At 37.9% G+C, this 27,399-nt stretch overlaps 1 protein-coding gene and 1 long non-coding RNA gene across 4 annotated transcripts in view; one reads left to right on the plus strand and one right to left on the minus strand.

Moving 5' to 3' along the window:
• Positions 1-3,787: 3,787 nt before the first annotated feature.
• On the minus strand, positions 3,788-26,004 carry GCLM (glutamate-cysteine ligase modifier subunit). 3 transcript variants are annotated; one of them, XM_055340934.1, is made up of 7 exons: positions 25,566-25,998; positions 20,861-20,926; positions 19,467-19,551; positions 15,267-15,326; positions 13,678-13,880; positions 12,210-12,324; positions 3,788-7,922 (listed from the first exon to the last, which is right to left on the minus strand). In XM_055340934.1, the coding sequence occupies exons 1-7, from the start codon at positions 25,689-25,691 to the stop codon at positions 7,753-7,755; spliced, it is 825 nt and encodes a 274-aa protein (XP_055196909.1). In that variant the 5' UTR covers positions 25,692-25,998; the 3' UTR covers positions 3,788-7,752. The 3 variants fall into 3 exon arrangements, with proteins under 3 accessions (XP_055196909.1, XP_055196910.1, XP_055196911.1); XM_055340935.1 differs by lacking the exon at positions 3,788-7,922 and adding an exon at positions 7,929-10,060 and having other exon boundaries at positions 25,566-26,004; XM_055340936.1 differs by lacking the exon at positions 3,788-7,922 and adding an exon at positions 10,067-10,201 and having other exon boundaries at positions 25,566-26,002.
• The window catches only part of LOC129520035 (uncharacterized), a 52,571-nt gene continuing 49,861 nt past the window's right edge, over positions 24,690-27,399 (plus strand). The window contains exons 1-2 of the long non-coding RNA XR_008666466.1: positions 24,690-24,705; positions 24,839-24,937. This is a non-coding gene — a long non-coding RNA (uncharacterized LOC129520035). The remainder of the gene's footprint in view (positions 24,706-24,838; positions 24,938-27,399) is intronic.

The raw sequence follows: 27,399 nt of genomic DNA on the forward strand, positions 1-27,399 counted from the left end.
GTCTTATTCATGGAATTAAATATTAAGTTTGTATTAATAAATAAAATCGGACGACTCGGTTGGGGGTAAAGATGTATTTGTTAAATGTTCCAGAAACAGAGACTCGGAAGCTATGTAACATAAAGGTGAGATGGTGACTAGGGATCGGGAAATAAGAAATGTTAAATTTTAAAGGAGAGCGATTGTCCCCCCCCCCCCCCCAGTAAATGACCAGAATAAAGAGAAAGTGTTTGCTTTCTTTTAGGATGAAGTATGGAGAGCTAGAATGTACCTGAGGAAGGAAGTATGGAGAGCTAGAATGTACCGTAGGCAGACGGCTGTTGTTGGAGGTGAGGAAGGATGAGCGCTGCACCAAATCTGCTCTTTGTAACAGAAAGTCCTTTTTTTCCCCTTATTATCACAAAACACAGATTTATCATTGTGCGCTTTGCCACCCAGCTTAATAGGTCCTTTCATAAGGACCTGCAGCCAAATACCACTGGCTAAATTTTGGCCAATTAGTATGAATTTTTTTTAAGATTTTATTCATTTATTCACGAGACACACACACACACACACACACACACACACACAGGCAGAGGGAGAAGCAGGCTTCTTGCAAGGAGCCCGACGTGGGACTCCATCCCAGGACCCCGGGGTCATGCCCTGAGCCAAAGACAGACGCTCAACCACTGAGCCACCCAGGTCATCCCACAACACCTGTCTTTTTAGAGTCCTGTTATTTGGGGGAGATTTTGTTATTGCAGCTGAGCCAAATCCAACTGAAGAAAGGAATTAAAAAAAAAAAGAGAGAGAGAGAGAGATGGACTTAGCCATAGAAGAATGCTCCTTCCTTTGAGGCAGGTGGGAAGAGTTTTTGAAGTAGAGAGAGAATGTGAATGCAGGGAAGTTAAACTGCAGGGAAGGAAAGAAGAGGAGCTTTTCGATGGATAACCTCAATCTTCTCTGTAAGTTGAAGATTCATCTGTTTAGAGGGATGGAAAAGGTTTAGATTGACCCTTGGGAATGTGGTAAGGAACAAAAAGAATTGTAGTTTGGCTGAGTAGCAAAGAGATCATGTAAGAGGAACAACATTAAAACAGGCTAGATTTCGAGAGAAGCAGAATGGTGTAGAGGAAGGAAAGTGAACCAATCCGGGGTAGGTAGTGGAGATCAAAGTGGCAGGGGACAACAGCATCAATTACAGTAATAATGGCACAGTTCACATTTGCTGGGTACTAAGTGCTTCACATGCATCAACTTTTTGGCTCTACAACAACTAGATGAAAATGAATTTAAGATCACAGGAGTGGATATAGAAATTGGGGATTATGTAGAAAATCAATGTGTAATATTCACTTGCAAGCACGGCCTTCTTAAAACTAAAACTTCCAAACGTTACAATCTAACAAGATTTAGAAACAAAATACAGAACTAAAATGTCAGTACATATTCATAATCAGAGAAGACTGATTGGCTGATAATAGGCAAAACTACAAAGTGTGCTGTTTTGGTTTTATGTGCGCTTACCAGGTCTGCCCTGTTTCTACCTTTATTGCCTACTCTCTTTATCCATTGTGGATTTGGGGCAAATACAGGATACCCAATTTTAGATATAGTATGAAAATACAGTAGTTATCACTCAGGCCCAAAGGGAAGCTGCCTCTTGATAGTTAATATTTTACTAATTAAACCCTTAAGCTGGGTTGAGTCTCTCCCTGGAATTTCAGGCATTAACCAAAAGATGAAAGCCTTTTTTTTTAGTTTATGAGCCTTCTAAAAATAAACACTATTTGTAGTTATTCTGCATTATTACATGTAAAATGTTACACTGAAGTTTGGCTTGTAAGATGGTCCCCGGTGATCCCATCTCCCAGTTTCAAACCCTTGATTGGGGTCTGGACCTGGTGACTTATAGTGAAAGGAATGAGAAAAGTGATGAATATCTCTTTCATGATTAGGTTAGCCAAAAAGCTGGCTTGCATCTTGCACTCTCTCACGTGTTCATTCTGTGGGAAGCTAGTGGCGTGGTATGAGCTGTCCTGTGCAGAGGGCCACGTGGCAAGGAAGTGAGGGAGGCCTCTTGGCCTGCAGCCAACAAAGAACTCAGGTCTAGCCAACAACCATATGTGCGAGCCTGGAAGTAGACCAACCTCAATCTTGCATGTAGGGGAGACTGTAATCCTAGCTGACACTTTGTGACCTTTGAGACACCCTGAGGTACCCAGACACAGCAATACATGTCGTTATTGAATAATTGTCTGCTCTAAAATTTCATGTACGTGCTCTTTCATGTCTAGCTTCTTTCACTCAGCATGTGTCTGAGATTTGTTACTGTTTATGATTTTTATTGCTGAGTTAGTATTCCACTGTATGATTAAAATACATTTATTCATTCAACTGTTGATAGCATTTGGGTGGTTTTTAGTTTTCAGCTATTATGAGTAAAGTGCTACAAACACATATATATGTCCTTTTTGGACATTTTTTTTTTTTGGACATCTGTTTTTATTTCTCCTGCGTAAATACCTCGGAGAATAACTGCTGGGCCTTATGGTAAGTGTACATTGAATTTTGTAAGAAATGTCAAAGTATTATCTATAATAGTCATACCATTTTACATTCCCTCCAGCAACAGGAGAGTTCTGCTTGCTGCACATCCTTGTCAACACTCGGTACTGTCAGCCTTTTAAAATTGTATATATTTTGCATTTTAGTGATATTTCCTTGTGGTTTTAAATTGCATTTCCCTGATAACGATGCTAAGCATCTTTTAATATTTTATTGGCTATTCATGTTATCTTTGGTGAAAAATCTGTTCTATTTTTTATTGGGTTGTCTTATGAGATTTTAAGAGTTCTTTATACAATCTGGATATCAAGACCATTATAGACACAATTTATAAAGATTTTCTCTCATTCTATGGGGTGTCTTTTCACTTTGACAGTGTCCTCTGAAGTGCATATTATTAAGATCATTTATTCATGAGACACACACAGAGAGAGAGGCAGAGACATGGGCAGAGGGAGAAGCAGGCTCCATGCAGGGAGCCAGATGTGGGACTCAATCCCAGGACCCCAGATCACGCCCTGAGCCAAAGGCAGATGCTCAACTGTGAAGCCACCCAGGCATCCCTGAAGTGCAATTTAAAAATAATTTGATTCCTTATTTTTCATCAGAAATATGTAATGGAAATATTTTCCCCCATGTGACTTGTATTTTCACTTCCTTAACAGTGTCTTTTGAGGGACAGAAGATTTAAATTTTGATTAAATCCAATTATCAGTGTTTTTTAATGGTTTTTTTTTTTGTTATTGTTACCAAAAAGCTTTGCAGCCAGTTTTAATTTTCCTGCTTTGTTCTAATTCGATATACACCAATGTAAGCTGAAATTTTAAACTAAAAATAATAAAAAAAAAAACTTGACAAAACGATACTAGTTCTGGGGAAGAAAATCCAGATTTTCATCAGGAAGCGTATATATGCTGGAAGTCAATGGAATATTATCTTCAAATTGCTCAGGGAAAGTATTTGGAAACTTAGAATTCTATAATGTCAAATGATTATTTAGGATTGAGAACATAGTGAAGAAGACATTTCAGACAAGCAGGACCTTCTAGGTTTACTGCCCAAAAACCTTCAGTGAAAGAATTACTAATAACATCCTTAAGAAAAAAGCAAATTTAAATGGAATAGAATGCAAGAATCAATGAGGAAAACTGAGGAAAGAAGGAAAACAGCTGAGTCAAAGTAATGCATATTGCAAAACAGGAACCTTTCTAAAATAATGGACCAACACACACAAAAATCTTGTATGACATTTTATACGTTTATTCATTGCCAAGAGATACATACTAAAGTTTTGTTTGGCTTTTCTGGTAGTGAAACTACATAACAGCCATATTCTGATATATTTGGGAGATTTGGTCAAATTTTAGCCTCTTTTTTATATGATATTACTTTTCCCACCTCACTCTTGTCTCAACAGAAGCCATTCCCTTCTAACTGTTAAGGGCAAGCTCTTTAAGAAACTTTTCACTGAATTTCTAAAGTTTACATATAGTTGTTCATCATTCAATAAAAGCCTGTTTACAAACAAGGCAAACAAAGGCCTCTGCCGGAATTCCCACTCCTCCTTTCATTCTATTCTAGGCTAATTTCTTCAGGGGAGCCTCCAAGCAGTACATACTCCCTGGCCCCACTTCCATCACCAACAGATGCAGACTTTATTGCTCTTGTTCATGTACAGATCTCTCTTCCCCCCACAACTACTATATGCTCCTTGAAGACAGAGGTTTTTTATTTGTCTATCTGCCAGTATTTTACTGGCTGGCATATAGTAGGCATTTAATGAATCTCTGAATGAATACATGAATAGCTTTATGGTTTGGATCTGTAAAAATTATTCATATTTTCAAATCATACTGAATTTGAGTTCAAATAGGTCAAAATCAATACTCTAGGATGCTTTCAGCTATTCAAACAACGCAATGAAAAAATATACACTTTATTTTAATTAGATAATTCATAATACTCATGGGTGAAATTAAAGACATAAATATTAATGCTTTATGCTTTATATTTTGCCTGTATTTTATAATACATCACTAAAGACACATAAAAGTAGAATTATTTAACAAAAACATTTTCCCTAAGTGTATTTCTAATTCTGAAAACTATAAAAAATATTAATGAAAGTTATGTTACATAGTTTTCAAAAATAAAGCTGACATATCCCATCATCTTTATGGGAAAATGACAGGTACAAGGTCTGGTACATTATGAAGTTAACTTTCAAAAATATGTTCAGAATCAGAAGTTGGTATATTTGATTATGAAAACAATGGTTTAAATTCCCATTAAAACAACTTCAAATTTCTGTAAATGTACAACTGGCAAAGAGATGAATTGTCAATCACTTACATTCCCCAGTATTGAAAATGCTAGGTTGAAAAGTTGCAAAGAAAATCTGTTAAAAAATGAGATGTACTTAAATGAGCCTTAGACCTTTATCATTGAAAATTGAGATCCTATTTCAGTTACTACTCGGCTCTGGTAGGGAAAAGTCTGACCATCCACTCAAAATAGAGTAACTTTATTTTCCATTCCACACATAGCTGTTTAAGTGATCTTTGAGAACAGAAAAATTATTAGCTTTTTGTTATTCAATCTAGCACAGGCCATTCCTAAATGGATACTCTACGAGTGTACTGGCACAATGTGGCCTTCAGAATTTACATCATATGAACATAATTTATAAGACACCTTGGTCCTTCTGGTGACTACAGTTTCTTGGATGGGAATTCAAGACAGACTCATCACAGAACAAATTCTAAGTTATAGTATATTGTGTTAATGTAAGGCTCCAGTGTCCTTTGGAAATATAATAAACTTGTAGTTTCTTTTCATGTTTACTGAAAAAAAAATTCTTTCTGCCTTGAGTCACTGAATACACCTCACCTCAGAAAACATACCTGTTATATACACTGTTGATAACTTAGCTTTCAGCTTTAAACAATTATTTGGTAGTATACTGTTTGTTATTTTATGGCTTTTTAAACATTAAGTCCTTAAATATCTGAAAAGCATTCACTATATTCTGATAGTTCACAAAAAAAGAGATGTGAACATCAGCTTGGAAAATTGTAAAGCCTTAAAAAAATCAGTTTCTAAAAAAGGTTATTCAATAACAGAAATTAAAGGTACAGAAATGAAACAAAAAACTCATTTTGAAGTCCCATACATACATGATCCCCTTCACAAAATGAATCTATAGTCTTCTTTGTCAGGAGGTGGGGAGAAAGAACACAAAAAAAGCTCTTCTAAAGTTTAGATCAATTAGCAACATAAGTTTATTTTACCACTTTCAAAAGAACCCTTCAAACAATCAAATTTTTAAGTGTAGGGTTTTAAGAAGCAACAAATGTGATATTAAAGTTCCCTCTTAAAATAGTTTGACCAATTCACTGTTCAGGCTTAAATTAAAATAAGCATTTGTTTAAAGACTTATGTTGTATGAAAACATGTTGCACATTTCAAAATAAAAAAGTTAACTATATACATTCAATAATATTGTATACAATTAATATAAAGGCTAAATAAGGCTTTAGGAAGTTCTAGGTCTAGTTTTAGCAAGTCAGTCAGCTGATTTGTTACAATTCTAATGATCAAATTATCTGACCAGTAAACTACAAAAGCTTATTTAGGGAAGGAAGTGTCTGGTATATATATATATATATATATATATATATATATATATATATATATATTTTAATATTTATTTAAGAGAGAGAGAGTGCACAGACATGTGAGTGGCAGCAGGGGTGGGGTTGTGGTAGAGAGGGAGAAAGAGAATCCCAAGCCGACTCTGGCACCAAGAGTCAGAGTCCTACACAGGGCTTGATCTCATGACCTGAGCCAAAACCAAGAGTCGGATAACTTAACCGACTGCACCACTGAGGTGGCTCTAGTGTATTTATTTGAATATGGAACTTATTTTCTCTAAGTTGAAAAAACTTGGGCAAAATAGTTTTATATATTAAGTTTATTTTTTATAAACCATGTATTAAGACACATGGTTTAAAAGTACTGATTGACATACAAGACATATTTAAAACCTTTTCAAACCATTTGGGTTACAGATACAAATTTATAGAACTAAGGAGACCTGCAGTATATATCAAAGGCCATGGCTTATTTATTTTATCTTTTCTGGTTCTTAAACTAATGAGGAATTATAAGAAGTAATCCATAACCTTTTCCAGCTCTAAAGTTTTGAATTATATCATTTTGCTTTCAAACAGTTAAGACCGTATCTCAAGTTGTCTAGACAGTGTTGGCCCTGAATTAAAGATTTTTTTTGCTCGTTTTCTATTTGTCCCTCCAAGTCAGTTATTAGTGAGGAGCAAATATTACATATTTTACTCAATTGATTCTGAATCTCTGCGCCCCTCTTCCCCCCAGAGCCACAGTGCTCAGCACATGGTAAACACTCAATACTTACTGAATATTCTTGAATGAATAGCAAAATATTAAGAATGGATCAAGTATTAAAAAGAATCTGGAGATGATAATAGTTGCTTTTATAAAACCCCCAAACAATAATTTCAAAGCTTCTAGTCTCCTTTTTCAGATTTACTTTGGTTTGTCTTGGAAATAATAGCAAGGAAAGTATGGCACAAGAATACAGGATTAAATCATTATAGGTAAACTACAAGCAAGGACAGCTAAGTTTAAGTTTTCATTCATGTATTGAAGAAATTAATTTTACTTAGACTACTAATAGATCCCAGCTACTCCAGTTACTGTGGGATATAATCATCTTATCAATAACAGAAAAAATATCTTCCAGTATTGCAGTTTTAACAATTGTAATTAAATTGCTTATACTATAGAATAAGAAGCCATTCATTTTTAGAAATAAAAAATATGTATATACATTACCCTGATGCCTAGGCCCAAAATATATCTAACAAATTTTCTTGATTTCTATTAGTCATAAAAATAAAGGAAAAATATATTGCAAGTACTTTCTTTATAGACCATTTCAATTAGAAAACAATAGTTAATGAAAACAATACAGTGGTTCATGTGAGTGAACTGATATGGAGGCAAGAAAAGTATTCAAAATTGGTAGATAACATTGTCAAATATAACTGAAGAATATCTGCCTCCATGACACCATTTACAGCCAGTAACTAATTTTTACACATCTCAATTTTATCTTATATTCAAGGAAAATACAAGTCAGTAGGTTATGATCCTAAGTCGTAGTTAGGAACCCCTTCTTTTAGCTTGCAAAATGTAGCCTTTTGATTTGATAATTCCTCTACTTTTAACAATGACCGAATATCTCAGTAGCCACAGGGGCACCCACTCGTGTGCTTGAATGTCAGGGATGCTTTCCTGAAGGGCTTCTTGGAAACTGGCTTCAGAAAGCAGTTCTTAAAACAAACACACACACACACACACACACAAACAAACATCCAGTGTTAAATTAGAAAATAACAGCACTTTACCATGTAGATAAACATTTAAAAGCAACAACACTTCAAAATTGATTATAAAATATGCTTTCCCTTGATGTGTGCTATGAATCTGAACCAGAATATCAGAAAGATCCAGGCAGTTCTTTAGAAAGTATCCCTGTACCCCAGCCTATTTAATTCATAACCTCTGGTGAGTGGAACCTGCATATTTGTTTCTTGTTCTTTTTGGGAAGATTTCCAGGCAATTCTAATGTAGAGCCAGTAAAAATACAGAAAAGTTACATACAAAGAAGAAAAATGTACCCATAATCCTATCAAGCAGAGATGGATCATTTCCATTGCCATGTATTTCCTTCCAACTTTTTTCTGTATCTATCTTTCCATATATCAAAAACTAAAAATCACGCTGTAGTTACAGCCTAATTTACTTATTTCTTCAACTTATATTATGAATCTTCCCATGTAATTAAATATTCTGTGAAAGTATCATTTTAAATAATTATCCAGATACTATATTATATAGATACCATCATTTATACATTTCCTCATTGTTGACCAAAAAAATTTAGGTATTTCCTAATAAAAATAATACTGCGCTGAACATCTTTAAAATGCATGCCTGGCTACGGAATGACAAAGTCAAAGTATAAGTACATTTTAAAGATCTGATAGACAGTATATTGCCAATTACTTTCCTTAACAGCTGTATTTTATATTTCTACTAGCAGTTGATAATAGAGTGTCAATCCTACCATATCCTCACAAGTACCAGCAATCATTTAAAAACTCTCTGGCAATGGTTATCTTTTTGTTTTGTTTTGTTTTTTAAAAGATTTCAGGGTAGCCCGGGTGGCTCAGCGGTTTAGCGCCCCTTCAGCCTAGGGTGTTATTCTGGAGATGCGGGATTGAGTTCCACATCGGGCTCCCTGCATGGAGCCAGCTTGTCCCTTTGTGTCTCTGCCTCTCTCATGAATACATAAATAAAATCTTTAAAAATAAATAAATAAAAAGATTTTATTTATTTATTCATGAGACATACACACACACACACACACACAGAGGGAGAGACACAGGCAGAGGGAGAAGCAGGCTCCATGTAGCGAGCCTGATGTGGGACTCGATCCCAGGACCCCGGGATCACACCCTGGGCTGAAGGCAGACGCTCAATCACTGAGCCACCCAGGTGTCCCTATCTTTTTATTTGTGTCTTTTTGATGAAATAATTTTCTAATTCCATACTCATGTCCAAGCCCTCTACTCCTGCTCTGATGTACTATTCCCCTCCTCACTGCCTCTCCTCCAGCCACAATGGCCTCATACCTGTATCCTGAAATCCTCAAGCACACACACACTTTTTGAGGCCTTTGAATCAGTTGCTCCCTCTTCCTTGAACACTCTTCTTCCAGATTCTCACAGGGCTCTCACCCTTCTTGTAGGTCTCTGATTAATGTCACGTTAGCAGAGAGGCCTCCCTACTCGTATAAAACAACCCCTAACCTGGGCACTCTTTTCTCCCTCAGTCAACTTTTCTCCATAGCATATACCACCATTTATTACATTTAACATTTACCTTACTGTCTATCTCTTCCCAACAAAACATAAATTCCTTGAGGGTTAGAATTTCTCTGACTCCCTATAAGGGACTGAACAATGCCTGACATATAGTAGGTACTCAAATATCTGTTGAATCACTAATCAATCTGTAAACATTCTATCAGGGTCAGAAGCAATCAAATAGGGACTAAGTGATCAATACAGTATGATATGGGAACACGAAAGGACCCACCTAACCCAAAAGAACTACTGTGATATTTGAGTAACATCAATAGGTAAACTCTCAGTAAATGTTAGCTATTATCATGTGCCAGGCACTTTTCTGAGTACTTAACTTGTATTAACTCCTTTAATCCACATGTTAACCCTATAAGACAGATAATACTCTCTCCTTTTCCAGGGGGCAAATGAAGCAGAGAGGTAGATCACTTGCCCAAATTCATGCAGACATTAAGTTGTAGGTTTCATAAATGGAAGGCAAATGTCTCCTTGGGAAAGTAACATGAACATGGATTTATCAGACTTACAGAGAACAGGACCTAGAGGGAATGAGGCATTAGGCAGATCAGATTTAATGGGAGTGAGGGGAGGGTAAAATAAACAAAAAGGGGAAGGCTCTGAGTCAGGATCTCCTACTTCACAATTTCACCCTGGTTGTAGTTAAACTGTTACCACAAATCCTAGGACAAAGAATAATGGAAAATAAACACTTTCTGAAGAATAGGGTAATTTTAGAACAGGGGACTTTAGAACAGGGGACTTAAAAACAAAGCTACTTTGGATGACAAGTAGATTTAATGTTTTACAACTTGATTGCTTAAAAAATAAAATGTGACACAGAGAGCTATGCTATTCATCAACTTAACTACATACTTTTAAATTAACTATGCGAGCTCTTTAGAATCAGTAAACATGATAAATCTTGTAAGAAAAGAATTGCTTCATTATAGATCAAAGTGAAGAATCACTAATGCAGGATCAACCTATACATTCTAATTAAAGGGTTTAGTATTAAAATTAGACATCTAAATGTCAAGTCATGTCAGTAAAACAAAAAATACCAAAAAAGGATTAACTCTCTCTTCTCATATGTATATGCAATTTATTTTGCCATAACAACAATGCATTAGCACATATCCACATGCCAACATTTAGGTATCATGGAAATAAAATACCAGACACCTTAGTCTTATCCTATTTCCTTTCCTACTGGAAAAAGGAGTTTTTTTTAAGTGGGGCCAGAATGGGGTGTAGGCTCATCCATCAGCTGTTGATGATAATTACTGTTGGAAGAGCTGCACATCCTCCCCCTGCCCTGAAACAGATAAATGTTATAGTATCTTGCCAACATATGGAAAGTTAGAATTTAAATGGTTTATGTTTCCGAATAAATCAGCACAGAAATTCTTTGTTAGATTTTCACTAAAATGACTTTTTTTTTTTTAATGAATCTAATCACTTGTGAAAGTACTTACTGTAGGGAGAAGCAAAAGTCATTATCTCCTACTCTGGTATCATTTAAATGGAAACTGACAAGAAATAAGGTTCTCAGACTGAAATACTACAACGTTTACATCTCAAATCAAAACGATAGTACAGTATTGGGGAGAAAGGCTCCCAATTTAACCAGAACCAAGTCTAAGTTTAAATTTTGCCCTTTGCCAGCTGAGTGACCTTGGCTAGTTTCTTAAATTTTGTAAGGCTCTATTTTCTCATCAATAAAATGCCTAGTTTCAGCTGTTGTGAGGATTACAGATCATCTTTCTAAGGCATTTAGCATGATGCCTAGCATTTGAGGAGCAATAACTATTAAAACAACTCCTTTTCCTACAAAACAGTGAAAAAATGAGAATGGGGCAGATTGCTAATAAGTAATGTAACAGCTTAAGGGGTTATCCATAAGCGCACTAAAAATAAACTGTGTCAAACCACCAACATAATGCCATCTTTATAGACATGGAAGTAAAAGCTGCATGTTTTTTACTTACCTCCTCTAGTATTTATTAAACTAGAACTTCTATAAAAATGTTACAGAGATTTAAAACTTTCACAAGACATTTCACACTTATAACTACTAAAAATACCATTTCATTTTTTCACTGAAAAAATGAGAATGGGAGAGACTGCAATAAAGTATAAAACATTCTCTTCTCAGCTTTCCTACTTATCCCACAAAATGTTCATAAAACATCATTCTACAGAAGGTGGACAAGCCATTCTCATTAATCAAATAATGTTTCTAATTGATGACATAGATCTTGATAGTAATGATTAATAAAATACCTAATCAATTACCTATCCTAAGATGCTCAAATTTCAAAATAAATTTTACCTGCCTCTCTTTCCAGATATTTACCCTCTTTAAATAAGTGGCTGTTTGGTACAGTTTTTGCTGTACTATACAAGGTTTTATATGATACTACTTAGAATATCTCAAAAGATCTTTTTTGTGTAGTTTAATATTTATAAACTTCAACAGGCTGTTCAGGAAATGATCCCTTCAATTTTTTTCTCACTGATAGACAAAATAAAGTTTTGTGAAACTAAAGTCATATACATTTCAAACTATTATGAAAAGTTCCAGGTAACATTTATCACTGTATAAAATTAAAAATTAAATTTTAACAAGTAGTTTCTTATAAGATAAAAGTTCATGATCAATCAATCAAACGAAAATATAAGTCTTACCTTTTGGATCATTATGAGTCAATAGCTGTATGTCAAATTGTTTAGCAAATGCAGTCAAGTCTGGAGGCATCACACAGCAGGAGGCCAAGTTAACTTGGTTACTATTTGGTTTTACCTAGAAGTGAAAAAAATCAGGACACTGCCACTAAGTACTATGAAAAGTAGAAAGCAGTAAAAGAACACAATTTTAGAAAATATGAAAGACTGCATTTCATAGTGCTTAAAGTTCATAAAACATTTTTGTATGAACATATTTGTTGATGTATGCTTTTTCTTTTTTTTTTTTTTTTAATTTTTTTAATTTTTATTTATTTATGATAGGCACACAGTGAGAGAGAGAGAGAGAGGCAGAGACACAGGCAGAGGGAGAAGCAGGCTCCATGCACCGGGAGCCCTACGTGGGATTCAATCCCGGGTCTCCAGGATCGTGCCCTGGACCAAAGACAGGCGCCAAACCATTGCGCCACCCAGGGATCCCGATGTATGCTTTTTCTAACTCATGTCAGTGGTAACGGGGAAAGGAAAGCTCTAGGAAAGGGGAAAAAAGCCAATATAGTGCTACAATCCTTAGAAATTGTCCTGCCACAACTTGCAATCTAATACACTTGCCTCAGAAACACAGTTCTAAGTGCAATGGTTCCAGCTCTTAAAGAGGGAATAGGTCCTCAAGGTAAAGGATCAAAGAAACATAAGAACAGTTAAAGTATAAAATATGGTTATAAATCAGACACATTTTGAAAATGAATTAGATAATTTCTAAAAGTTTCTCTGGTTATTTTACAGATACATTCCAGATCACCCAAGTCTCTCCAGCAGAATCTTAGCTGCATTCTGGCTATCACCAAATCAAAGGGAGAAGGGACAATACTTTCTCTAAAGTCTTTCTGTCCATAAGAAACTGAAAGCTCTGTAAAGGGGAAGGCTGGGGATCAAGTAAAAAGAATAAACAAAAATACAGGAAGTAAAGGTAAAATACTAGTAAGCAAGTTTCCTAATGATATTGTATACTATTAGGCCAGAGAGTGGTGTTGATTAATTTGATACCTATTCCTTATCAAATTCTATGAACCAAAAGTCTTTTATATCTTTAAATAACAGCAAAATATTTGTTACATATGATATTTCCTTAAGAAATCAGAACCATGACCTAATCATAGAGAAAAATATAGTATTTTTATCACAAAAGTAAAACCTGAGGAAATAGCCTAAATTCACTTTACTGTAATGCTTCAGTACACATTTTAGTGTTTTTGTCACTCCTTTTAAATGAGATTGATATTAAGTTCAATTAGGTATATATTTGAGACAAAAAAGTCCAATGCTTTAGATAAAGCTTGCCTCAAAACTCCCATATTTGGAATAGCCACCCCATAAGTGTCCACTATTGCATATGATGCTAAATGATATGTAGCAAAGACTCTAAAAGATAGGCTCCTCCCAGAGTGCTTGTGATTGAGCTGTGCTTTACCTGCGCCCACTGATACAGCTGTTCCAACTGTGTTTTGTCTAGATCAGAGGTACCTATCGCAACAATCTTTTTGCTCTGAACTAAGTTTTCTAATTCCTCCCAGTAAGGCTGCAAATGCTCCAAGGAGAGATTAACTCCATCTTCAATAGGAGGTGAAGCAATGATCACAGAATCCAGCTGTGCAACTCCAAGGACTGAACAGGCTGATGTGAAGGAAAACAAAATATGGTAAGTATTTGTTACATATTAAAAATGAAGATTTCCAACGTCAAGTATCCCACTAAGTTCTGTCCATACAGTTCACTAGTTTTCTAATATAGGTTATTTCATTCAGTTTCATAATTTACCTATCATTTAGAACATTTCCATCTCTTAAAAAGTCTAAGTCCCTGTTCATCTACTTGGTCTGTGTGGCGGACAAGTCAGTTTGTTTGACCTGCCTCTTTCCTAGGGACTCAAGCTATGATAGTCCTTCTGGGGAAAAAGGCCTCCTTATTTCCTAGGCCCTAGGAATTTTTTGGTAGCTTCCTTATCTTCATAAAATTCTCTTCTCCAGTTCTACCAGTATCTTGTATGGATGATCACAAGAATTCTGACCTCATGCTTTGCAATTGGTAGTCATGGCAAAGAATAGTCTTGAGACTCTGAAAAACTAAAATTATAGTCCTAATTTATATTATAGAGGTAGATAATTTCTGTAAAAATAATTGAAAGAGTTTAAGTGATCATTGTTCATTCCACAGTTATATTAATGAGCTAATTATTTAAGTGTTCAACGTCTATAATATTGGAAGAATGTCTTAAAAGAAAAAATATTGGGACACCTGGGTGGCTCAGTGGTTGAAGAGCCTGCCTTTGGCTCAGGGCATGATCCTCAGTCCAGGGATTGAGTTTCCCATTAAGCTCTCTACAGGGAGCCTGCTTCTCCCCCTGCTTATGTCACTGCCTCTGTGTCTCTCATGAATAAGACAAATAAAATATTTTAAAAAAGAAAGAAAAAATGTTGAATAAACTAAAATCAATAAAAGGCTAGGTTAAACTTGCTTATAATGGGGGAAAAAAATGAAAAAAAAAAAAACTCCATGATCCCATTTTTCTAATACAATCATTTTAAGTTTTAGACATTAGCTTCCAGCTTTTTTTTTTAATTTTTTTTTAATTTATTTATTTATGATAGTCACAGAGAAAGAGAGAGAGGCAGAGACACAGGCAGAAGTTGAAGCAGGCTCCATGTGCCGGGAGCCCGATGTGGGATTCGATCCTGGGTCTCCAGGATCGCGCCCTGGGCCAAAGGCAGGCGCCAAACCGCTGCGCCACCCAGGGATCCAGCTTCCAGCTTTTGATCATATGAAGATAGATAACATTTTTCCACTTCTATTTAGTTTGCCTTTATGTAATATATTTTTTTACATCTTTATGAAGTAATTCTCTTAAAATTTTATCATAATAAATACATTCACTCTAAAAATGAGAAAAAACAAGGGAAGGGGTGGGGGATGGGGTAACTGGTTATGGACATTAAGGAGGGACATGATGTAACAAGCAAAATAAAGTTCATTATGAACATAGAAAGTTAAATTTTTGCTTACCCATATCAACTGCATTTCTTGTTGATGATGAAGAGTTTGATCCTACAATGAACAGTTTTGCTGGGTAACAAAAGAAAACAAATTGATTACTACATTTGGGTAAACATTCTACTACACAGTATTAACACTGTCAACAATACAAAGATGACAGAGAATCCTGAATTATTTTTCTATTCCTAATCACATAATTTTATATTTGAGACAAAAAAGTCCAATGCTTTAGATAAAGCTTGCCTCAAAACTCCCATATTTGGAGTAATAAATATCCACTTGTCGAAGAAACAAATATTAATTTTCCATTGTTAGAAGGCAGGTCACATACATATACAAACTTAAATTGCTTGTAATTCATTTTTATGAATTAAATATTAATGGAACATATTATATACATTCTCCAATAAACTAAAATCAATAAAAGGCTAGGTTAAACTTGCTTATAATGGGGGAAAAAATGAAAAAAACTCCATGATCCATTTTTCTAATACAATCATTTTAAGTTTTAGACATTAGCTTCCAGCTTTTGATCATATGAAGATAGATAACATTTATTCCACTTCTATTTAGTTTGCCTTTATGTAATATATTTTTTACATCTTTATGAAGTAATTCTCTTAAAATTTTATCATAATAAATACATTCACTCTAAAAATGAGAAAAAACAAGGGAAGGGTGGGGGGTGGGGTAACTGGTTATGGACATTAAGGAGGGACATGATGTAACAAGCACTGGGTATTAAATAAGACTGATGAATCAATTAACTCTACCTCTGAAACTAATACTACATTATATATTGATTAGTTGAATTTAAATTTAAAACATGGGAAAAAAATAGAAATGAGAAAAACCCAAGAGCAGAAAGACTAAAAAAAAAATTGCCAATAGTCTCATCACTGAAAGCATTCACTCTTTAGATTTTTGTATATTCTATTTTCTTAAAAAAGATTTTATTTATTGGGGATCCCTGGATGGCTCAGCAGTTTAGCACCTGCCTTTGGCCCAGGGCGCAATCCTCGAATCCCGGGATCTAGTCCCACATCAGGCTCCCGGCATGGAGCCTGCTTCTCCCTCCTCCTGTGTCTCTGCCTCTCTGTCTATAATTAATTAATTAACTAATTAATTAATAAATAAATCTTTAAAATAAAAAAAGATTTATTTAATCATGAAAGACAGAGAGACAGAGAGAGAGAGAGAGAGAGAGAGAGAGAGGGAGGGAGGCAGAGGCACAGGAAGAAGCAGGCTCCATGCAGGGAGCCCAAGGTGGGACTCGATTCCGGGTATCCAGGATCACACCCTGGGCTGAAGGTGGCGCTAAACCGCTGAGCCACCGGGGCTGCTCTGTATACTCTATTTTATTTATTTTATTTTATTTTATTTTATTTTATTTTATTTTATTTTATTTTATTTTATTTTATTTTATTTTATTTTATTTTTTTGTACACTCTATTTTAATGAATACTTTTAGATATTCATTTTTAATGGCTGAACATTATTCTATAATTTTGATAGGTTATAACTCAAATGATTTCCTACTTTTTGAACATTTACATTAGTTCCAGTTTTTTGTTATCACATACAATGCTAAAATAAACATCTTGGTAACTTTGCTCAACTTTCTGCTGAAGCATTTCCTAAGGACAAATTGTTAAAAATGTGTATATGAGTCAAAGAGTATGATCTTTTTTGTGAATTTTGTTCTTTTTTAAGATTTTATTTGAGAGAGAGCGCAAGAGTGGGAGGAGAGGCAGAGGAAGATGGAGAGGCAGACTCCTCCCTGAGCACGGCCAGAAATGGGGCTTGATCCCAGGACCCTGAGATCATGACCTGAGCTGAAATCAGACGCTTAACTGACTGAGCCACCCAGGCACCCTGAATCTTGTTCTTATTTACTTCCTACTTCTATATAAAAGATTTGTACCAGTTTCCCAGCCAACTAAAAATTAAGAATTGCTCTAACAATATAGGACACTATCAAAAACTATATGTTTTTGCTAATTTAGTAGATGTAATATACACTTGTCCAGGAGTACATTAATTGGCATTTCTTTGGTTACCAGGTAAACTGAGTAGTTTTCCATAAGATTGAGGCTTTGACTTGATCCAAACTCAAATTTATTTGTAAAGATTCACTTCATGTAAATTCATTGTTCAAAATCTAAATTTATTCAATAGAGTAGTAGGAGAGAAAATCAGAAAAGGGAATGGAGAGAAAAGAGGGCTAATGAAATCACTCTATGTGAATTTCCCGGTATTCAACAAATACAACAAATTTACCTTGTATATTTATTTGTTCTTTCCTTTTTACTGTTAGATAATCTTCCTAAAGCATTGATTTCCTTATGCTACTTCCCTATTTAAAAGTCATCGCCACTCCCCTGCCAGGTGAGAGTTAATCTTCACTACTTTAATCCACCCATAGCTCCCGTAATTATACTCCATGAAAACTCCTCCTATCATTATCCCTCTGGCCATGAATTTGTGCCATTTAAAATGGTCTCCTTTCTCTGAAAGAGGAGGCATTTTTAGATAGGTAGAGAAAGGAAAGCTCTTCATATGGGGAGAATTTTGATACCTATAAAAAATCTCAAGCCCTGGGGCACCTGGGTGGCTCAGTGGTTGAGCATCTGCCTTTGGCTCAGGTTGGGATACAGGGGTCCTGGGATGGGAGTCCTGCATTGGGCTCCCTGCAGGGAGCCTGTTTCTTCCTCTGCCTATGTCTCTGTCTCTCTCATGAATAAATAAATAAAATCTTTTTTTTTAAATAAAATCTTAAAAAAAAAAAATCTCAAGCCCTCTAGGAACTGAGGAGAACCTGTAAAAGCTCCAAGATAGGTCTAAACCATGAAAAATTACAATCAACCACGGAGAAGAGATTGCTTTTACTTCCTTTCCAACACAAATAGCAATGTGAAATTAATAGAAAGAAATGGGTTTTGGAGTCAGGCATACCTGGATAGATTCCTGGTTTAACCACATGCTAGTTATATGACAACTTTCAAGTTGTTTAACGTCACTTGTGCAATGGGAATAGGTATACCTACCTTATAGAATTGTTTTGACAATCATGCAATATAACCAAAATGTGCTAAGTACAGTGCCTGGTATAAAACAAGGCTCAATAAATGGTAGTTACTGAGTCAAAAAACAATGCCCTATCTCATCTTACATGTCCACCCTAATAAAAAATAATCACAACCACAAATGGTAATAAATAATAGCTACTTAGCCCTTCATTTTTTATATTTTAATAAGATTTTATTTATTTATTCAAGAGGGACACACACAGAGAGGCAGAGACATAGGCAGAGAGACAAGCAGGCTCTTCGCAAGGAGCCCTACCCAGAACTCAATCCTGGATCCCGGGATCACACCCTGAGCCGAAGGCAGACGCGTAACTGTGTAACCACTGAGCCACCCAGGCGTCCCAGCACTTCACTTTTTGCCAAGCACTGTTATGTGCTTTTTTGGTTATTTCATCTAATTTACAAAGAAGCCCATTAAACAGATGCATCCCTATTTTATAGATGATAAAATAGGGCTCAGAGAGATTAAATAACTTGTTAGCCCAAGATTATACCAGTCAGTAATCTGCATACCAAGCAATTTTGATCTAGCTAAATTCAAGCGTTTAATGACTGTGCTATGCTGACTGTAAGCTGAGGGCAAGAACTGTCCATCTTTTCTTTTTTTTTTTTTTCATTCCTTGAACTTAGCATGGTCTCTGGAAAATATGCACTCAATACATTTGTTGAATGGGTGCAACATGTATTTTAATTCCTTTTCATGCAACTTGTTGCCCAGGCTTCTTTCTGTCTACACTTCCTGGTGATTTCAGCCATTGCTCAACAGTGTTCCACCAGGAAGAGAGAGCCTATGCTCACTTTGGATAGACATGACTCTTAAGCCTTCCCTTTATTCTTTCCATTTTCTCCAACTTAATATTCTTGAAGTCCAACATATAAGTTAATGAGACCTTCCTGAAGAATGGCAAGGCGAAGTCCTTTTCTGACTCCACTTAAGTGCCAAAACTGACCCCCTATAACGTCCTCTTGGAGTTTACATTATGCTTAAAAAAGAATCTATTGCTCACACTTAGTGACTGAGTCACTTATTACCAGAAGCAAAGAAAGGCTTATTCCCATGCCTGACAAAACCTATCACTTCCACTGTATAACAAAATAAATTATAAAGGCTGGACTTTACCAGAAACTTTCATCTCTTCTCTTTCATCAGGGTTGATCTTTTCTACTGCATGAGATACAGTACATTCCAAGACATCTGGAAATTCCTACAAAAACACATGATGTTTACAATAAATATAAAATTAATGTTTTTAAAAAAATTAATGTTTTTGATAAGCTATATATTTTCTACTGTCCATAATGCCCTTTAGAAAGAGAACCAAAAAAAAAAAAAGAAAAAAAAGAAACAGAGAACCATAACAGAACAGATACCTAACATCTGGATGGGCTGCATAAGGTTTATAAAGTCCTGAAAGAAAGATAAAATGCTGTGTATGTGTATCCATTTTCTGGGAAAAAGTATCTCATTCTGATTAGGTACTCGAGGAATGCGTGATCAAAAAACCCTAAACAAATGGTAGTGGTGGGAGTAGCCACGAGGAGTTCAAACCACCAACACGGTACAAATTTTGGTTAAAAATGAAACCAATGAAAAACAGCAAATATTTACTCATTCTGCATAATGACATCCTAAAAACTTATTAATCACAAACATTTTAAACCAAGAGCTTTTTTTCTGAGTGCAATAAAAAGGTAAAGGCAATTCTAACATATTATAATAATTTATAAGAAAAATGGTAAAATGTTAGTACATGTAAATCAGAAATATATTAACTCACAAGATTAAAACAAAGTAAACAATGAGGCATTTCCCACAATTCTTGAGCATATTACAATGCCTGGCACATAACAAGGGCTTAGTAAGTGTTTATCAGTCATGCATAGAGGCAAATGTCATTTCAGAGAAACAGAGACTGAAAGAAGACATTAATCAACATCTGCCTAACAGCTATAGAGTTTAAACTTGCAGAATGCCCACAGCAACAACTGTTTCTGGCACATGTCCTCTTCCATAGTTTTAAAGTAGTCTATATAATTTTTATGAGCTTTTGGCTGAGTTGGATTCCAAAGAATGGTTTGCAGACAGGTGGTCTGTATATTAATATTTATAATAGTCCTTTATTCACATTTAATGAAATACCCAGTGTTCCATTTGAAACTGACATTAAAAAATTTTTAGTGACCATATTTACCTAACAACAAAAACTGTTCAATAATTATTCCTTTACTAGACTAAATATAAACTGGAACAAAATATGCTGTGAAGAAACTGTGGTGGGAATTTAACAGAGAGAATCCTGGTATCTAGTCTAGTTGAAGAGTGGGTAACACATCCTGGATTTTCTGTTTTATGCTTAAGCATACTGGATCAGTCAACCATCTCAGTAAATCAGCCACAAGGAGTTTTATGCTAATTGCCTATTTGACTTCCCTGTCAAAACTGGGGAAATTAATTTTCTGCTTACTGCACTTTGCTTTTGACCTGCATGATTTCTTCATTCACATTTTACTCACCCTGACCAAATCAGGGCTGATTTGGGAACTCCACTCATTCAAGGTCTTTTGGATGCAATCTCGAAGCTGTAAAAGGAATGCATTTCGAAACTGTTAATCAAGCTCTATACACTTTTCTGTACTTCTACAATAAGAATATATTAGTTTGGTAGGTTGGAAAAAGAGGTCAATAGGAAAAGCCATAAAAAAACAAAATCTTAGTTCTACAGGGCTTTTTCTTCAACAAAGACATGTTTAGATCTGTTTTTATCTTAATATGTTAATGTAAAACTGTAATCTATTTTTAAAGTGTTTTTGTAAACAATGAAAGTTTAGTAAGCCGGGATCCCTGGGTGGCGCAGCGGTTTGTCGCCTGCCTCTGGCCCAGGGCGCGATCCTGGAGACCCGGGATCGAGTCCCACGTCGGGCTCCCGGTGCATGGAGCCTGCTTCTTCCTCTGCCTGTGTCTCTGCCTCTCTCTCTATATATAACTATCGTAAATAAAAAAAAAAAAAAAAAAAAATTAAAAAAAAAAAAGAAAGAAAGTTTAGTAAGCCTTTGAGACATAAAAGCATTCACAAAGAAACAAAAAGAAAATTTTCAAGAATAAGTTTATAAATAGAGGAACAGGAGTTCAAGTCCAGGGAGTCTGACTAAAATTAGTATTAACCACTATGAGAAAATCCTCAAAGATGAACAAATGATTCTCCAAGCGTAGCCAGAGAAACTCCATCATTCACTTGTCCTGTTCATTAAAAATTCCAGTTCCTGAGCCCCATTCTAGACCTGCTCATTCACTCTCAGGGCAGCAGAAGTTGCATTTAACAAGCATTTCAAGGAATCAACATGTAAGGTTTGAAAACTACCATAGTCATACAAGTCAGCTTGCATAATGCCAGCCTATATGACATTTCTTACCACTTAGGTATACCTCCAATCGGTCTTCAATGCTTTCTTATATAAACAAAATTTATTTACATCAACATTATAGTGTGTTGTAAATCTATTAAAGTGTTAATGGATTTTGATCCCTCATGTTGGCGTATTTCAAACTTGTCTAATATGCTCCAAAGTTAAGACATACATACATTCACAAAGTAAGGACTTAAATACATTTAACAGAACAAAAAACTTATAAAACAATATGTTCACTACATGCTAGGTACTCTGATGGCTTCTATTAATTAGACAAAAACATGCTGTCCTATGGCTCACCAAACTGATTTACGATCACTAATGGGCAACACTAGCAATTTAAGATCACCATCTTATAAAAATCCAAGGACACAGTGCTTTGCATTCTGTGGGAAATCAATGAAAAAATAAATGAGTAACTGAAGTCCCTAAACTGCAATAACAGAGGCTAAACTTCTGAACTTAGTGATCTATGATTGTTTATGATAAAAACTGACACAAGTATTTTATTGCTTTTATCTTGGTACACATAACAAGGGACAACTGCTTTCTCAATTTAAGAGCTCAGAGTATCTATGTTAAGCTTCACAATCCACAACAAAAATTTATGTGCTATCCTCAATAGTCCGCATGAACTCAATTTACAAGGTCTATATCTTCATGGAAAATATATTTACAACTAAATTTAAGATATTAAATAAAAATTAGTTGATAATTATTCCGGACAGAATTTCAAGTCAATATTCTTTTCAAAATTAGTAAAAGTTGGGGCAGCAGGAACGATTAGAAGTTAACAATTCTATCAGGAGTACTTTCTTTGGTTCAAATCATGGGAGAATTTTTAAGATATTTTCCTCTGAAAGGATGGCTCATGTGCATACTTAAGGCTTTCCTGATAAAAAGCCCAATTCAGGAAGGTAAGTATATTTTCAGAGTATGCACTTCCTTCTTGAAACCATTTCTTTAATTAATCTTGGATTCTGCAAAATGTCAGGACAAATCACAGGACAATGAGAAATTCATGAACTATTATCACAATGTTACAATGAGAAATTCATGGACTATTATCACAAACCTAATGATTTCTAATCTTTTTACATGTTATCTATATTGATTGAACATTAAACTTGTATTTTTTTGGTTCTCTGCTCTCTTCATTCTTATCATATATGCATAGGATCACTGAAGATAAGTATCATCATAATGTAGTGCATCATTAGATCTGGAATTGTATGAGAGTTTTAAATATACTACATGATTCATCTGGCCAAATAAGCTTACAACAAAGAACTGAGCAAAACAGTCCTATAATGGCTCACTTAAAAAGATTTGATTTCATAAAATTCCAGTGAAAAGATTTTTTAAAGATAATAGAATTTAAAAAACAAACACATTAGAACTAGAAGAGACCTTTTAGGAAACTTAATCTAACTCTCTACTCAATGTGCAAATTTTCTTTTTTAAAGATTTTTTTATTCATGAGAGACAGAGAGAGGCAGAGACACAGGCAGAGTTGGAAAAGCAGGCTCTTCTCAGGGAGCCCGATGCAGGACTTGATCCCGGACCCCAGGATCATGCCTTGAGCCAAAGGCATATGCTCAACTGCTGAGCCACTCAGGCATCCCTAAATTTTCTTAATAATGAGTGATTTATTTAGTTTCTTTATGAGGTTAACTGTTTCAAATAGCATATTCCAATTTGGAGCTCTATTTGTTACAAAGTTGTTTCTTTTTTTCTTTTTTTTCAACACAGAATTAAAACCTGTCTCTCCTAAACTGTCCTAATTTCCTATGATTTGCTGCCGTATCTTCAAGTTTTCCTTAAATGTTTTCTAGCTTATTTTGTCCCTCTTATGCAGCACCCCCCACCAAAAAAAAAAAAAAAACCTAGAATTAGTCCTTTGAACAATGTTTTTCAAACTGTGGAGTGTGACTCATTATATTAAGAAATAGTTTTTAAAAATTAAAATAGGATAGAAACAGAATACACAGTATACACTAAAGATTGGTATCTTTATAAAATCTTTGAGAGATAAATTAACAGCTTTAGTAAAGTACAGACACAAAATTCACTCATTTTATGTGCACAATTCAATGATTTTTGGAGAGTGTGTGCAGTTTTACAGAGTTGTGCAGCCATCACCACAATCCAACTTTAGAACATCACCATGTGCCCACTAGCAGTCACTACCTATTCTTATCCCCAGCCAAAGGCAATCACTCATCCTACTTTCCGTCCTTATGGACTATGAACTAGATTGCAAAAGGTAAAATTGCTTACTGGGTTTGCAGTCAAGAAACTTTGAAGGTCATTACTTTAGAGTGTGTTGTAGTGAAACAAGACGGCAAAACTTTCACCAAATATTGTCAATATACATGGAAAATGGTGTACTGAACCAGCAGCTCTGGGAGGAAACTGAAGGAATTGAGAAAATATAATATAAATATTTATAATATAAATATAATATATATATAAATTGAGAAATATTTATTTGGGGGAAAAATAGTCCAAGTGGGGTGATTTAAACAAAAAAAGGTAGACATACTGAGATGGATGGAGCCTGGTCACAGAATGTGATGCAGATTTCGGCTCCTATTAAAGTCACAACCAAAGAGTTCTCATCTGGTGGGTGCTCACTCCCACAGGCCCAGAGCATACTCAGAGGGGATGCCAGTGCTGCTGCAAAGCCCATCACCAACATCTTACATGAAAGAGCAAAAACTGGGCAGCCTGGGTGGCCCAGTGGTTCAGCTCCGCCTTCAGCCCAGGGCCTGATCCTGGAGACCTGGGATCGAGTTCCATGTCGGGTTCCCTGCATGGAGCCTGCTTCTCCCTCTGCCTGTGTGTGTGTGTGTGTATGTGTGTCTCTCTCTCTTGAATAAATAAAATCTTAAAAAAAAAAAAAAAGGAAGAAAAGAAAGAAAGCAAGCAAGCAAGCAAAAACTGCCTAGGTACGGCTGATATCGTAATATGGCACAGGATATTTTTTTTCTTTCAATCAAGATTTCTTTAAAATCCTGATATAAAGGGAGATATATGCCTGCAAGGTGAGCGTTCTCCTGTTTTATCTCTGATTCCTCCCAGTGAGTTGATGAGGAGCTTATCACCACCCAGCTTCGAAGTTGCCGGAACAAGACTCAGAGAAGGGAACTTTCCCAAACTCACGCAGCTCCTCGACGAAAGGTGAGTTTCCATTTACTGTTATTTTTCAACACCGAAAGCATCCCATGCCGCCTGAGGCCTCCGCAACTAACTGGGCACACTGTCCACTGAGGGATGACCAGCTATGGACCGAATATGTATCATTCCAGATTCATCACTGCCACTCCAAGCTAGTGATTAGTCTCCAGATAAACCGAGGCAGGTTAATCTTCAGCCAGAAAAATACATACCTTACTCCGAAGGCGAATTTGAGCCTTGAGTCATGTGCCTCACAGCCACAGAGAAACTACTGTTAACAGCCTCAGAGCTAAGTGGATTATTGCTACTACCTTCACCTGCACCCTGGAAAAGCGAATCTAAACTGTGTTCACTTGGCCGCGGTGGGGGGGGGGGGTGGAAGGGGGCGAGAGCTGGGGCGGAGGGGTGGGAGCGAGGGGCTGGTCGTCCCTGCACCCCCCTCCGCTGCCCCGGCCCCAAGAGGGGTCCAGCGAGTTGGGCTGCCGGCCGGGAGCACTGGCCGAGGCATCCCTCGGGGTGAAGTTGCACCTGCCGACTGTTTTAGGACGCGCGCCCCCCGCGTTGCCCAGGGGCGCGCCTCCCCGGGCGCCCTCCCCGCGCCGCGGCCTGCCCCGGGGGCCCCGCGCCTCACCTCCTCGCTGTGTGTGGACGGGCACTTCTTCCGCAGGCGACCCCAGTTCAGCAGGTTGCCCGTCTGCAGGTGCAGGGTGCGGGCCCGCGCCAGCAGCGCCCCGGCCGCGCGGGGGTCGGTGCCCATGGCAGCGGCCGACGGAGGGCGGCCGGGCGGCGCCGGGGCCGCGGGCAAGGAGGAGGCCGGAGAGCCGGGCGCGAGGCCGCCCGCCCCACGCGGCGGGACCTCAGCCCGCGCTCGGGGCCGAGGAGGCCGGACGGCGGCGCAGCGGCGGCCCGGGAAGGACGCGCTGGCGGCGGCGGCGGCGGCGGCGGCTGCTGCTGCTCCTGCGGCCGCCGCCGGAGAGTTGACTCCGAACTGGAGGGACCGTTTCCTGGAAGACAATGACTAAGCAGAAATCGCGGCTGAGAAAGTGCTTGGTAACCGTTACCCGTCCCGCGGCGGGGCCGGGCGGGGCCGGGCGGGGCGGGGCGGCGAGAGGGCTGCGGGACGCCCGCCCGCGAGTGACTGGCCCTCGGCCTGCGGCGGGCGTGGCGCCGGGCGGCGGAGAGGGCGCGGGGGCGGGGCCGGGGCTGATCGGGGGCGGGGCTCCTGCCGGGGCTGATCGGGGGCGGGGCTCCTGCCGGGGCTGATCGGGGGCGGGGCTCCTGCCGGGGCTGATCGGGGGCGGGGCTCCTGCCTGCGCCCGCGCCGCCGGGTCGCCCGCCGCGCTCGCGCTCTCGCCTCCCAGCCAATGGGCGGCCGCGCTGCTGCGCTCCTGCCGCACCTCTTTAAAAAGACAGCGAGAGCCGCTGCCGAGGCTTTGAAATACCAGCGGGTTTGAGTTCTCCCAAGCGGGAGCGAAGGCGAAGTGCCCCCTCATCGCTTTTCTACCGCCCTAGTTCCTCTTTCTCAGGGTCCCCGCCCGCCCCGAGCTGCGCGCTTTTCTCCCTGCCCACGGGGTCTGGTGAGTCGCACCGCTCGCTGCACAGGGAGGCCCTCGAGTGAGACTCGGCCTTGGCCTCCGACAGGCTAAAACTCGAGGACCCAAGGCGACGCCTGAGCGTGCGAGAGAGCGTGTTAGGGCAGTTTGCACATGAGTTCAGGTTAGAGAGCCCTTCATCCGGTGGAGCCGCGGGAGATGTTCATCAGCCCCTCCCTTAGAGACCCTTGTCGTTCTTTACTCCTGTTCTGTTTTTTCTTTTCTTTTTATTGGAGTTCAATTTGCCAGCATATAGCATAACACCCAGCGCTCGTCCCATCAAGTGCCCCCCTCAGTGCCCGTCACCCAGTCACCCCCACCCCCCTGCACACTTCCCCTTCCACCACCCCTTGTTCGTGTCCCAGAGTTAGGTGTCTCTCATGTTCTGTCTCCCTCTCTGATGTTTCCCACTCATTTTTTCTCCTTTCCCCTTTAGTCCCTTTCACTATTATTCATATTCCCCAAATGAATGAGAACATACACTGTCCTTCTCCGATTGACTTACTTCACTCAGCATAATACCCTCCAGTTCCATCCACGTTGAAGCAAATGGTGGGTATTTGTCGTTTCTAATGGCTGAGGAATATTCCATTGTATACATAAACCACATCTTCTTTATCCATTCATCTTTCGATGGACACCGAGGCTCCTTCCACAGTTTGGCTATTGTGGACATGGCTGCTAGAAACATCGGGTGCAGGTGTCCCGGCGTTTCATTGCATCTGTATCTTTGGGGTAAATCCCTAACAGTGCAATTGCTGGGTCGTAGGGCAGGTCTATTTTTAACTCTTTGAGGAACCTCCACACAGTTTTCCAGAGTGGCTGCACCAGTTCACATTCCCACCAACAGTACAAGAAGGTTCCTCTTTCTCC

This window comes from Nyctereutes procyonoides, unplaced genomic scaffold, assembly GCF_905146905.1.
Source record: "Nyctereutes procyonoides isolate TBG_1078 unplaced genomic scaffold, NYPRO_anot_genome, whole genome shotgun sequence".
Classification (NCBI taxonomy): domain Eukaryota; kingdom Metazoa; phylum Chordata; class Mammalia; order Carnivora; family Canidae; genus Nyctereutes; species Nyctereutes procyonoides.